This window comes from Scyliorhinus canicula, chromosome 11 (genome assembly GCF_902713615.1).
Source record: "Scyliorhinus canicula chromosome 11, sScyCan1.1, whole genome shotgun sequence".
Lineage (NCBI taxonomy): Eukaryota > Metazoa > Chordata > Chondrichthyes > Carcharhiniformes > Scyliorhinidae > Scyliorhinus > Scyliorhinus canicula.
The window spans coordinates 14,715,772-14,729,197 of NC_052156.1; the positions used below are offsets into that span (position 1 = coordinate 14,715,772).

General features: G+C 51.4%; 1 protein-coding gene across 1 annotated transcript in view; it reads right to left on the minus strand.

Moving 5' to 3' along the window:
* Positions 1–13,426, minus strand: part of LOC119973637 (ubiquitin-like modifier-activating enzyme 1 Y) — a 354,147-nt gene that overhangs the window by 110,169 nt on the left and 230,552 nt on the right. The window contains exon 20 of the mRNA XM_038812018.1: positions 9,484–9,675. Within this exon, the coding sequence (XP_038667946.1) occupies positions 9,484–9,675 (192 nt within the window). The remainder of the gene's footprint in view (positions 1–9,483; positions 9,676–13,426) is intronic.

Consider the following 13,426-nt stretch of genomic DNA (forward strand, 5'->3'; position numbering starts at 1 on the left):
AGGACAGGCCATTTTTGTGGAAGAGTTGGAGGACAGTCTCAGAGACAGAGAGGGTACAGGGTTCGAAGCTCAGGAAAGATTCAAACATGACATACGGATTCTGCTTCATTCAACCTGAAGGAACAATCAGGTAGGGGATGAAATGTGGAGGGTAAGAACACTCAGAGTGGGGCGGCATGGTGGCGCAGTGGTTAACACTGTTGTCTCACGACGCCAAGGACCCAGGTTCGATCCCGGGTATGGGTCACTGTCCATGTGGAGTTTGCACATTCTCCCTGTGTCTGCCTGGGTCTCACCCCCACAACTCAAAGATGTGCAACGGGTAGTTGGATTGGCCATGCTAAATTGTCCCCTAATTGGAAATAAAAAGAATTGGGTATTTTAAATTAAAAAAAAAGAACACTTGGGGTGGAATTATCCCCAAATTAGGCTAATTTTCATTCCAGGCGCGAAAACCAGTGTGATTCCCTTCAGTCTCATCGCGCGATGTAGACCAGAATCGTGAGACACTTGGTGGGGGGTTGAGAATTACATGAAAAACACGGGCTCTTTGTGTCTGGTTCACTGTCCAAGGCATGGGCTGAGGAGTTCAATCTAGGAGGCACTGCATTCAAACGGGTCCTCAGCGTTTGCTCACAGTTCAACCAAGAGGATGGCAGCTAGGAAGCCAGCTCCATGGCTCACAGAGGGGGCCCTGACCCTGCGTGGGAGACAGCGGCCGCACTGATGAGTGCCAGCACCCTCCGCAACAGGACAGGGGTGCAGTGCCGGAAGAAAATGAATGACCTCCTCTGTGCTCTCCCTCTCAGACCCACCTCACCATGCCACCTGGACCCCACAGGCTGCTGCCTCGCTGGGCCCCACCGCATGCCTTCCCACATACCCCTCACCTTCCCCGAGACTCCTCTCATCGCTATTCATCCTGCTCACGTGCAGCGCCCACGCATGCCAGGCATCATTGCCATCAGACCCAGCATGCAACCTCCCCATCGGTCGCCCTGCTAGATAAGCTTGCTCATAACTGCCGCGAGCGATGATGGGCAGTGCAATTGCAGAGCTGAAGATCCTGGCTCCATTCGAGGAGAGAGCCCTGGAGCTTGTGAGGTTTGGGGGGGGGGGGGGGGGGGGGGGGGGGGGACAGGAACGGGCCTGTGCGGGGCGGAGAGTGAGGTGGGGTGGGAGTGAGAAAGGTGAGAAGCCTCTGCACTTTCATCCTTCTGCCCAAACTCACATGAGCGCTGTCTCTCCCAGACCTATGTCCTTGCCATGCGCCCTAATACTGGCTGCGATATGGCAGCTGCGTAACCGCCTCACGGCACCAAGTTCCCGTTTTTAAAAAGCAGTAGCAATTTTTACCGATGGTACGTCATGGCCGGTGCGTGGGACGATGCAACGGGGCCAGAAGTTGCGTTGTGATGTCCGCTAATAATATGCTAATCAGGCTCGCGCCCTTCCTGGGCATGAACCCGATTGCATCATCAGAGGGGAGCTGGGAAGGTTGCGAACCAAAATCTCGCCGTCACAAATTCCCTTTTTCGGTTGGCTTGGCCATTTCAGAGGACAATGAATAGCAAACCACTTTGCTATGGGTCTGGAAATACAGATTGGCCAGGCCCAATGTCCCTCCTTACATGACATTGGTGAACCAGATGGGTTTTTACAACATTTGAGTAGTTTCATAGTCATTTTTACAGATAGGAGCTTTTCAATCACATTCTGCAGTTCCTATGGCTAGTCCAGGCCACGGGATTACTAGCCCAGTGACATAACCACCATACTGCAATATCCCGATAACACAGCTGACAAGATTAGGAGAGAGGTTGAGGTAAATCAGGATGTGGTGTTCAGATAATGGCAAACACGTGTGGTGTAGCGTCCTGAAGATTAGAGGACTGAGTAATTCCAGAGTTTTGAGGGCCCAGGAAGAATGATAGAGCAAAGAGGAAGCTGTCTAGTCTTCTGAGTGTATAATAACTGGGAATCTGCTTGATGCTTTTTAACGCTTGGAGTCTGTGTGTGACTGTGCAATATTAGAGTGTCTCATTAGTGGTGCGCGGTTAAACACTTGCACTGTTTACTTATGAACTATGTGGCCATCTGTCCCAGTCCATCAGTTGCATGTTCTGGTTTCAGAGGTTGTCATTTTAATCGTTCTGTGGCAATGATGTAACTCTGCAGACAGCGGAGAAGTGGCAAGGAAAAGTACAACTGGGGGGGGGGGGGGGGGTTGATACTGGGATGGTGAGAGTCTGCTGCCCCCACACAACTCCAGTGACCCACTCTTCACTCCCTCACCCACCCACAACTAAGGTATTTTCCAATTTTGAATATTTACAGTGGGGATATCAAGAAAATATACTGTTGACAATGCACATAAATATGAGATATCCCTTCTGTGGCACCACCCTGAGCACTGCGGTGCCACCCTGGGCACTGCAGTGCCACCCTGAGCACTGCACTGCCACCCTGCACACTGATGTGCCACCTTGACCATTGCAATGCCACCTTGGGCACCGCAGCACCCCCCCCTGGGCACTGCAGTGCCACCCTGCCCTGGGCACTGTGGTGTCACCCTGGGCACTGCGGTGCCACCCTGGGCACTGTGATGCCATCTTGACCACTGTGGTGCCACCCTGGGCACCGCAGCGCCCCCCTGGGCACTGAAGTGCCACCCTGCTCTGGGCACTGTGGTGTCACCCTGGGAACTGCAGTGCCACCCTGCCCTGGGCACTGTGATGGCATCTTGACCACTGTGGTGCCACCTTGACCACTGTGGTGCCACCCTGACCACTGTGGTGCCACCCTGACCACTGCGGTGCCACCCTGGGCACTGCAATGCCACCCTGAGAACTGTCGTGCCACCCTGACCACTGTGGTGCCACTCTGACCACTGCAGTGCCACCTTGGGCACTGTGGTGCCACCCTGGGCACTGTGGTGTTGCGAGTGATTTCCTCCCCACCCTGCAAAGCGGTGGGTCAAAAGCAACCAAAACAATAACCTAGATTTACACCTTTTTGACATTGCCAAACCTCCCAAACACGTCTCCATAAGGCCATAAGATAAAGGAGCAGAGTTCGACCATTCAGCCCATCCAGTCTGTTTTGCCATTCGATTATAACTGATTTATTTCACATCCCCATTCTCCTGCCTTTTCCCCATTATCCCTGATCCCCTTATTAATCAAGAACATCTCTATCTCTGTCTTAAAGACACTCATAAGACATCTCAATCAGGTCTCCCTTCAGCCTTCTCTGCTCCAGGGAAAACAACCCCAGCCTATCCAGTCAGTCTTGACAGCAGAAACACCCAGCCCAGGCAACGTCCTGGTGAATCTCCTCTGCACCCTCTCCCAGTGCCATCACTGCCCTGCGAGAGTGTGGTGAGCAGAACCACACACAGTAATCCAGCTGGGGCCTAACCAGCGTTTAACACAGCTCCAGCATAACTCCATTCAGTACCTCGGTTAATAAAGGCAAGAATCTCATAGGCCTTCTTAACCACCTTATTTTCCTTCATGTCTCCCCCCCCCCCCCCCCCCACCGGTGCTTTTTCATGCCCCCTCTTCGCTCTCCTAATTTCTTTCTTAAGTGACCCTCTGCACCTGGGGTCTTTCGCCCAAATTGGGGGAGCTGTCACACAGACTAGTCAAGCACCCACCCAACATAGTCATACTCACAGGATCATACGTGACAGACAATGTCCCAGACACCACCATATAAAAGCAAAATGACTCAGAGTTAATGTTTCAAGTCGAGTCGATCTTTCCTCAGAACACTGAGGTTCTGATGAAAGGTTATCTTGACCTGAAACATTAACTCACTTCTCTTCACCGATGCTGCCAGATTGGTTGAATCTTTCCGGCACTTTTGTTTCCAGCGCTGCACTTGAGTGTCAGCCTTGTTTTTTTCTCTGGTCTTAGTTAGCCCTCAGCTGGAATATTATTCCCGGAACTGTCGGAAGGACGTGAACGCATTGGAGAGAGTGCAGACGAGGTTTACAAGAATGGATCCTGGGGTGAGGATAGACTGAAGAGGTTGGGACTGTTCCCCATGGGGCGAGGAAGGCTGAGAGGAGGCTTGATAGAGATGTTCAAAATTATGAGGGGGTCGGACAGGACAGAGTGGATAACAAGAAACTGCTCCCCCTTGGGGTTAGCACTGCTGCCTCACAGTGCCAGGGACCCGGGTTCGATTCCGGCCTTGGGTGACTGTGTGAAGTTTGCACTTTCTCCCCGTGTCTCTCCAGGTTTCGTCTCAGAGTCCAAAGACGTGCAGGTTGGGGGGACGTCCGGGGATAGTGCGGGGGGTTAGGCCTGGGTGGCGTGCTCTTTCAGAAGGTCAGTTCAGAATCGATGGGCTGAATGGCCTTCTGCACGGCAGGAAATCTATTGAAGAATGAGAGGGCACAGATTTCAAGGCGATTTGCAAAAGAAAGAAAAGTGATGAGAAATTATTTTTTTCACACAAAGAATGGTTCGAGCCTGGATGCTGGTGGAGGCGGGTTCAAGCGAGGCATTCAAAAGGGCGTTGTTTCTATTCAATAAATCACCCAATGTGCAGGAGTACAGGGAAAAGGCAGGGGAATGGCACTAAATCATGATGCCCGTTTGGGGAGCCAGTGCTCCTTCTGCACCGGAACAAATTCAGTAAAATTCCGGACTGGAACCTGAACGTGGAATCTTGGGGCAAGAGTGCGACCAGCCGAGCCTTAAAGAAAGAACAATTTGTTCTGGCGCTTCTGGATACAGAACTTTTGGGAGATAATAATAATCTTTATTGTCACAAGTAGGCTTACATTAACACTGCAATTAAGTTACTGTGAAAAGCCCCTAGTCACCACATTCCGGCGCCTGTTCGGGTACACGGAGGGAGAATTCAGAATGTCCAAATTACCTAACAGCACGTCTTTCGGGACTTGTGGGAGGAAACCGGAGCACCCGGAGGAAACCCACCCAGACACGGAGAGAACGTGCAGACTCCGCACAGACAGTTTCCCAAGCCAGGAATCGAACCCGAGACCCTGGCGGCTGTGAAGCCACAGTGCTAACCCCTGTGCTATCGTGTTGCCTGTGCTGCTAACGTCTGCCTTTCCTTTCCCCAAACAAAACCAGGGGGCATTGATTTAAGGTAAGGGCAGGAGATTTAAGAGGATTTGAGGGTGGTGGGAATCTGGAACTCGCTAACTGTAAGGATGGTAATGGCAGGAACCCTCAACAGTTCTAGAGCTCTTGAAATACCAGGGCATACAAGGCTAAGGACCAAGTTCTGAAAAATGGGATTAGAATAGATAGGTGTTTAATGGTGGGTACAGACACGGCGGGTCGAATTGCCTCTTTCTGTGCTGCAAAATCCCATGACCGTGACAACATTGCAGCTGTCTCCAGATTAGGCCGAGCCACCCCACGTGATCTTGGCTGTGTCAAAGGTTTGTGATTGAAGTTCGGTTTATTCCAATTCAAATGGCGACGGGCACTTCACTGGAATGAAAGAATTCACGCACCCAGATTGGATGCAGACGCCGTTTCCTCCGCAGTCTCCCAACTGTCTCAGGCTTGCAGTGAACTGCAACAGGCCCTGGAGTTCAAAGGGCAGGAGCCAGCTGGGGTCATCCCAAAGTAAAACCAGTTTGGTCTGCTTCTGTGAGAAACCTGAGTAATATCAGATGGTGAGGGAAGGGGGTTCTGGCACAATGCCAGACTGAGCTGTCAGAACGGTCTGCCCAGCTGTCTTATATACTTCCTCTATGTAGCACTGAGGGACACAAATACAGGGGTAAAACCTCCATACATTTGTGACGGGCTTTAAAATCAGTTGATTTCCCGATTTCCCTGACCTGCGGATCTGAGAACAAAATAAAGCCTGACGCTCCTGTGCCAGGATTGAGGCTACGCTTGTAAAAGCGCTCCCGTGCCTGTAAAGTGCTTAATTGGACGTCCTGAAGTTGTGAAAGAAATGCAAGGTTCGTCTTCCCTTTCAGGTTAATCCACTGCCACGCCGACCACGGGTGGAACCTGGCACTGCCCAGAAAGTGTGTGACACACAGGGATGGTACATTCAGCCACTGAGCCATCACAGCGCATTCTGTCTGACCGAGCGAAGTCCCTCGAATTCACATTATTCTTCGGAGAAACATGTTCGAAAACCGATAAAGTGCAGCCTCTGCGACGGAACAGAACATACTGGCACCATCTGCACCTCCATCTGGTACTGATGGGTCACCGCAACAACATTACTTTTCAAATGATCCTGAACAGGAGTCCTAATGTGATATTATCAGGAAAAGGCACATCTGTGCTCAGGTCACAGTGCTCTCCCCACCCTTCCTGTGTAACAGACGGATCACAAATTACCTGGATCACGTGACGCTGGGCAGATTGGTATCAAGTTTCACAAGACTGTGGTCGGTAAATATCCTCAGCAATATCTAGACACCAATGTGTGCAAATGTGACCTCAACTGTTGGATGATGTGTATGTACATATGCATACATATGGTACTAAATATGTTCAGCAACAGCCCCCAAGCTCCCGTCTACAATGCATGAGCTTTGGATGACAGTATAGGCTACCACTTTGTTCGTAAAGTGCAATAGTTACTTGCCAAAGATTTAATTCAACACGAACGCAAAGCACGTGTGGCAGCGCCCACTGGCATGACATTCTGGCAGGAGCTGTCCTGCCGACTTGGGGTATCTTTGGTTGGGAAAGGTTGGGAAACCATACCAACGTTCCCTTCCAGGATTCCCGCTAAACCTCTTCCAATGTTACATCATGATGTGGAGATGCCGGCGTTGGACTGGGGTGAGCACAGTAAGAAGTCTTACAACACCTGATTCACCTGAGGAAGGAGCTGCGCTCCAAAAGCTCGTGTTTGAAACAAACCTGTTGGACTTTAACCTGGTGTTGTAAGACTTCTTCCAATGTTACATCAGACAAGCAGCAGAAGCCCCGGCAGAAACAACTGGCTCCCATTTCCATTGTCAAATATTCAATAAAACCTAGAATTATAGGTCAAATAAATTTTGGGCCAAATTTTAGACACACATTACTCAGCAGCCTTGAGGTACGTTGAGATATTTTGGCATCTTCCTCAGAACCTGCCCTCTCCATCTCTAATTTAGGAAGGAACTCTAAGGATGTTGACTGTCAAGGCAACCGGGGTCTCATTATATCTCCTCAATCTTCATCTATTTTGGATTGGATTGGATTGGATTTGTTTATTGTCACGTGTACCGAGGTACAGTGAAAAGTATTTTTCTGCAAGCAGCTCAACAGATCATTCAGTACATGGGAAGAAAAGGGAATGAAACAAAATTCAAGAAAATACATAATAGGGCAACACAAGATATACAGTGTAACGACATAAGCATTGGCATCGGATGAAGCATACAGGGTGTAGTGTTAATGACGTCAGTCAATAAGAGGGTCATTTAGGAGTCTGCACTTTTTAGGAGTATTTCAACTGCACTTGTACTTTATAATAATAATTATTATTATTGTCACAAGTAGGCTTACATTAACACTGCAATGAAGTTACTGTGAACGAACCAGTTTCTTGCAAACCTCCTGTTGCGGTAAACCTTTTCTTCTCCAAAACTTCATTTTGTAAAGAGGGGGAAAAATGTCAAATTTTGATTTTACATCTCACTGGGAGTTTGTGCAACAGTTTTTTTTTTCTTTTTAAAAAAAAATAAATTTAGAGTACCCAATTATTTTTTCCAATTAAGGGGCAATTTAGTGTGGCCAATCCACCTACTCTGCACATTTTTGGGTTGTGGGGGCGAAACCCACGCAGACACGGGGAGAATGTGCAAACTCCACATGGACAGTGACCCAGAACCGGGATCGAACCTGGGACCTCAGCGCCGTGAGGCGGTTGTGCTAACCACTAGGCCACCGTGCTGCCCTGTTTGTGCAACAGTTGACTAAGATAATTGACCTACAGTTCATCTCTCCTCACCACCAAGTATATAGGAGCAAGGAAGGTCCCAAACCTTCATTGCATTGTTTTTTCCCAATACCGCTAGAACAGCCTGGAATCGTATTACATTTTGTGCAACTTTACGATGTAGTGTTGATAAAGGATTGAGGAAGGTGTTTTCCTACCGTCCCTGGGGAATTGGAGTGTGAAACCAATGAAAGGTTGATGGACAGTGAACTTTATCAAATTCGACCCCTCCAAATTGTCAATAATGATGTTATGAAACGAGTCAGTATTGTCAGAGCAGTGACACGCTCCTTGCCAAATATACTAATAATTCAAACAAGGAATATTTTCCGCCACAATGCTTTCCATTCAACACAATTTTAACACAACCTCAATAACCTTGTTTCTTCAATGTCCGGTTGGGATAAAAGTTAGAAGTAAATTCTTTCCCTAAAATTAATGCTTCCTATAAGGGAGGATGGGTGGCACAGTGGTTAGCACTGTTGCCTCACAGCACCAGGGACCCAGGTTCAATTCCAACCTCGGGTGACTGTCTGTGTGGAATCTGCACCTTCTCCCAGTGTCTGCGTGGGTTTCCTCCGGGTGCTCTGGTTTCCTCCCACAGTCCAAAGATGTGCAGGTTAGGTGGATTGGCCGTGCTAAGTTGCCCCTTAGTGTCCAAAAGGTTAGATGGGGTGATGGGGTTGTAGGGATAGGACGTGGGAGTGAGCCGAGGTAGGCTGGACTAAGGGCGGCCTGTGGCGCAGTGGTTAGCACTGGGACTGCGGCGCTGAGGACCCGGGTTCAATCCCGGCCCTGGGTCACTGTCCGTGGGGAGTTTGCACATTCTCCGCATGTCTGCGTGGGTTTCACCCCATACCCCAAAGATGTGCAGGTTAGGTGGATTGGCCATGCTAAATTGCCCCTTAATTGAAAAAAAATAATTGAGTCCTCTAGGTAGGCTGCACTTTCAGAGAGTCAGTGCAGACTCGGTGGCCTCCTTCTGCACTGCAGGGATTCGATGATAAGACACCCTTTGGACCCATACTAAATGGTGAGGGCAACGTTAAATGTAAAAAAAATTTTGATTGAACAACAAAGATTGATCTTTCGCTAAAAATACTCCAGACTCCCACAGGCTCACTTTCCACCTCCAGTTCTGGGATTCTATCTATTTGATGAGTCAGGTTGGGTTGTATAAATGGCTGTCTGAAGTCACTCAAGCTTCGTGGTTGTCTGGAGACAGCCTACTAATAGGCTAGAATTAGCAGCACCTGATGATATCTTTCTGGCACAATGGATTCTGCCACTTGATAACAATGTGTGTGGTAAACTGGAATATAGGTAAATGGGAGCAGCTCTTGCACTCGCTGTGAGGGAAGTCCTCAGCTACCCGGTGGCATGATATGTCAAAGCGCTTGGATTTAACAGACTTAACCGGAGATCTGATTCCCTTCCCTGACGTTCAAGGTGCTGAGGGGAGTTGAGGGAGGTCCAGCAGCTCGCTGTAGTGCCCTGTGGCAGCTGGTGAGGGGTTGGCCACACTTGGTCACTTACCTTCCGTGGTGCAGGTGGCACAGGCTCCGAGAAGGCAAACAAAGGAACGGCCAAGTTGATGAAGCCATTCCTGAAGGCGCTTTTCGGCCTGCGACCCTGCACGACCTTGTAGAGCTCCAAACACACCAGACCGACGATTGCCGCTGTGGTGGTGGCAATGGCGGGGATGATCCTTCCGGCAATAAGTTTGCTCTGAGACATAAAAGAATAAAACACGGGTTACAAAGGTACTGCCTGCAGTGTTCAACATATAGTCCAACTTTCATGTAAGCTGCCAGCCATTGCTCAGTTGTAGCAATTCCACCGCCAGATTCTGAGTTCAATACCTGCTCAGGAGACCCAAAGACAAAATCTCGGCTTATCCCCCAGGGAGCGCTGCACTGTCCGGGGGTCAACACTGAGGGAGCGCTGCACTGTCCGGGGTTCAACACTGAGGTAGTGCTGCACTGTCAGAGGGGCAGTACTGAGGGAGTGCCGCACTGTCAGAGGGTCAGTACTGAGGTAGTGCCGCACTGTCCGGGGGTCAGTACTGAGGGAGTGCCGCACTGTCAGAGGGTCAGTACTGAGGGAGTGCTGCACTGCCAGAGGGTCAGTACTGAGGTAGTGCCGCACTGTCCGGGGGTCAGTACTGAGGTAGTGCTGCACTGTCAGAGGGGCAGTACTGAGGGAGTGCTGCACTGTCAGAGGGTCAGTACTGAGGGAGTGCTGCACTGTCAGAGGGTCAGTACTGAGGGAGTGCTGCACTGTCAGAGGGTCAGTACTGAGGGAGTGCCGCACTGTCCGGGGGTCAGTACTGAGGGAGTGCTGCACTGTCCGGGGGTCAACACTGAGGGAGTGCTGCACTGTCAGAGGGGCAGTACTGAGGGAGTGCTGCACTGTCAGAGGGTCAGTACTGAGGGAGTGCTGCACTGTCAGAGGGTCAGTACTGAGGGAGTGCTGCACTGTCAGAGGGTCAGTACTGAGGGAGTGCCGCACTGTCCGGGGGTCAGTACTGAGGTAGTGCTGCACTGTCCGGGGGTCAACACTGAGGGAGTGCTGCACTGTCAGAGGGTCAGTACTGAGGGAGTGCTGCACTGTCAGAGGGTCAGTACTGAGGGAGTGCCGCACTGTCAGAGGGTCAACACTGAGGGAGTGCCGCACTGTCAGAGGGTCAGTACTGAGGGAGTGCCGCACTGTCAGAGGGTCAGTACTGAGGGAGTGCTGCACTGTCCGAGGGTCAGCACTGAGGGAACACAGCAGTCAGAGGGTCAGTACTGAGGGAGTGCCGCACTGCCAGAGGATCAGTACTGAGGGAGTGCCGCACTGTCAGAGGGTCAGCACTGAGGGAGTGCTGCACTGTCAGAGGGTTGGTACTGAGGGAGCACTGCACTGTTGGTGGGTCGGTACTGAGGGAGTGCTGCATCATCGAAGGGTTGTTACTGATGGAGCACTGCAATGCTGGGGGATCAATACCGAGGGAGGGCAGCACTGTTGGATGGTCAGTGCTGAGGGAGGGCTGCAATGTTGGAGGGTCGGTACAGAGGGAGTGCTGCAATGTCGGAGGGTCGGTGCTGAGGGAGAGCTGTGCTGTCGGAGGGTCAGTACTGAGGTAGCGCTGTACTGTCGATTGGTCGGTACTGAGGGAGCACTGCAATGTCTGAGGGACGGTACTGAGGGAGTGCTGCACTGTCAGAGGGTCAGTACTGAGGGAGTGCTGCACTGTCAGAGGGTCAGTGCTGAGGGAGTGCTGCACTGTCAGAGGGTCAGTGCTGAGGGAGGGCTGCACTGTCGGAGTGTTGGTACTGAAGGAGTGCAGCACTGTCAGAGGGTCAGTACAAAGGGAGTGCTGCACTGTCAGAGGTCCGCACTGAGGGAGTGCTGCACTGACAGAGGATCTGTACTGTGGGAGCGCTGCAATGTCGGAGAGTCTTAACTGAGGGAGCGCTGTAATGTCGGAAGGTCGGGACTGAGGGAATACTGCCATGTTGGAAGGTCGGTACTGAGGGAGGGCTGCACTTTTGGAGGGTCAGTACTGAGTAAGTGCTGCACTATCAGAGGGTCAGTACTGAGGGAGTACTGCACTGTTGGAGGGTCAGTACTGAGGGAGTGCTGCACTGTCAGAGGGTCAGTGCTGAGGGAGTGCCGCACTGTCAGAGGGTCAGTACTGAGGGAATGCTGCACTGTCAGAGGGTCCGAACTGAGGGAGCGCTGCACTGTCAGAGGGTCAGTACTGAGGGAATGCTGCACTGTTGGAGGGTCAGTGCTGAGGGAGTGCTGCACTGTCGGAGGGTCAGTGCTTTGGGAGTGCTGCACTGTCAGGAGGGTCAGTACTGAGGGAGCGCTGCACTGTCAGGAGGGTCAGTGCTGAGGGAGTGCTGCACTGTCAGGAGGGTCAGTACTGAGGGAGTGCTGCACTGTCAGAGGGTCAGTACTGAGGGAATGCTGCACTGTCGGAGGGTCAGTGCTTGGGGAGTGCTGCACTGTCAGGAGGGTCAGTACTAAGGGAGCGCTGCACTGTCAGGAGGGTCAATGCTGAGGGAGTGCTGCACTGCCAGTGGGTCAGTGCTGAGGGAGTGCTGCACTGCCAGTGGGTCAGTGCTGAGGGAGTGCTGCACTGTCAGAGGGTCAGTACTGAGGGAGCGCTGCACTGTCAGAGGGTCAGTACTGAGGGAGCGCTGCACTGTCAGAGGGTCAGTACTGAGGGAGTGCTGCACTGCCAGAGGGTCAGTACTGAGGGAGTGCTGCATTGCCAGTGGGTCAGTGCTGAGGGAGTGCTGCGCTGTCAGGAGGGTCAGTGCTGAGGGAGTGCTGCACTGTCAGGAGGGTCAGTGCTGAGGGAGCGCTGCACTGTCAGGAGGGTCAGTACTGAGGGAGCGCTGCACTGTCAGGAGGGTCAGTGCTGAGGGAGTGCTACACTGCCAGTGGGTCAGTGCTGAGGGAGTGCCGCACTGTCAGAGGGTCAGTACTGAGGGAGCGCTGCACTGTCAGGAGGGTCAGTGCTGAGGGAGTGCTACACTGCCAGTGGGTCAGTGCTGAGGGAGTGCCGCACTGTCAGAGGGTCAGTACTGAGGGAGTGCTGCACTGTCAGAGGGTCAGTACTGAGGGAGCGCTGCACTGTCAGACGGTCAGTACTGAGGGAGTGCTGCACTGTCAGAGGGTCAGTACTGAGGGAGTGCCGCACTGTCAGAGGGCCAGTACTGAGGGAGTGCTGCACTGCCAGTGGGTCAGTGCTGAGGGAGTGCTGTGCTGTCAGGAGGGTCAGTGCTGAGGGAGTGCTGCACTGTCAGAGGGTCAGTACTGAGGGAGTGCTGCGCTGTCAGAGGGTCAGTACTGAGGGAGTGCTGCATTGTCAGAGGGCCAGTACTGAGTGATGTGTTCCCTGTGGATGAAACATGAAGGCAGGGTTCTGTATAATCTCACAAGTGGATGAAATGAAATTGCTTATTGTCACAAGTAGGCTTCAAATGAAGTTACTGTGAAAAGTCCCTAGTCGCCACATTCCAGCACCTGTTCGAGGAGGCTGGTACGGGAATTGAACCGTGCTGCTGGCCTGCCTTGGTCTGCTTTCAAAGCCAGCGATTTAGCCCTGTGCTAAACAGAGAAGTTCTCCCTGGCATCCTGGCCAATATTTGTCTCTCAACCAGTAACACTAAAAAATATTTTCCACCCATGATCACATTGCTGTTTGTGGGAGCTTGCTGTGCACAAACTGACTGGCATGTTTCCGGCATTATAACAATGTAAACAGATGAACAGTATTTCATTGACTGTAATGTGCTTCGGGATGTCCTGAGGCAGTGAAAGATGCTATACAAATGGAAGTCTTCCTTTTATATTCTTTGATTTACGTCACAACGTGAAAGTGACCCAGGATTCATTGGTCACTATTACTGTAGACGTCAGGAATTGCCTGATATTTCACTACTCTGAGTATAACTCTTGAGATCATCGGGAACGAACACAA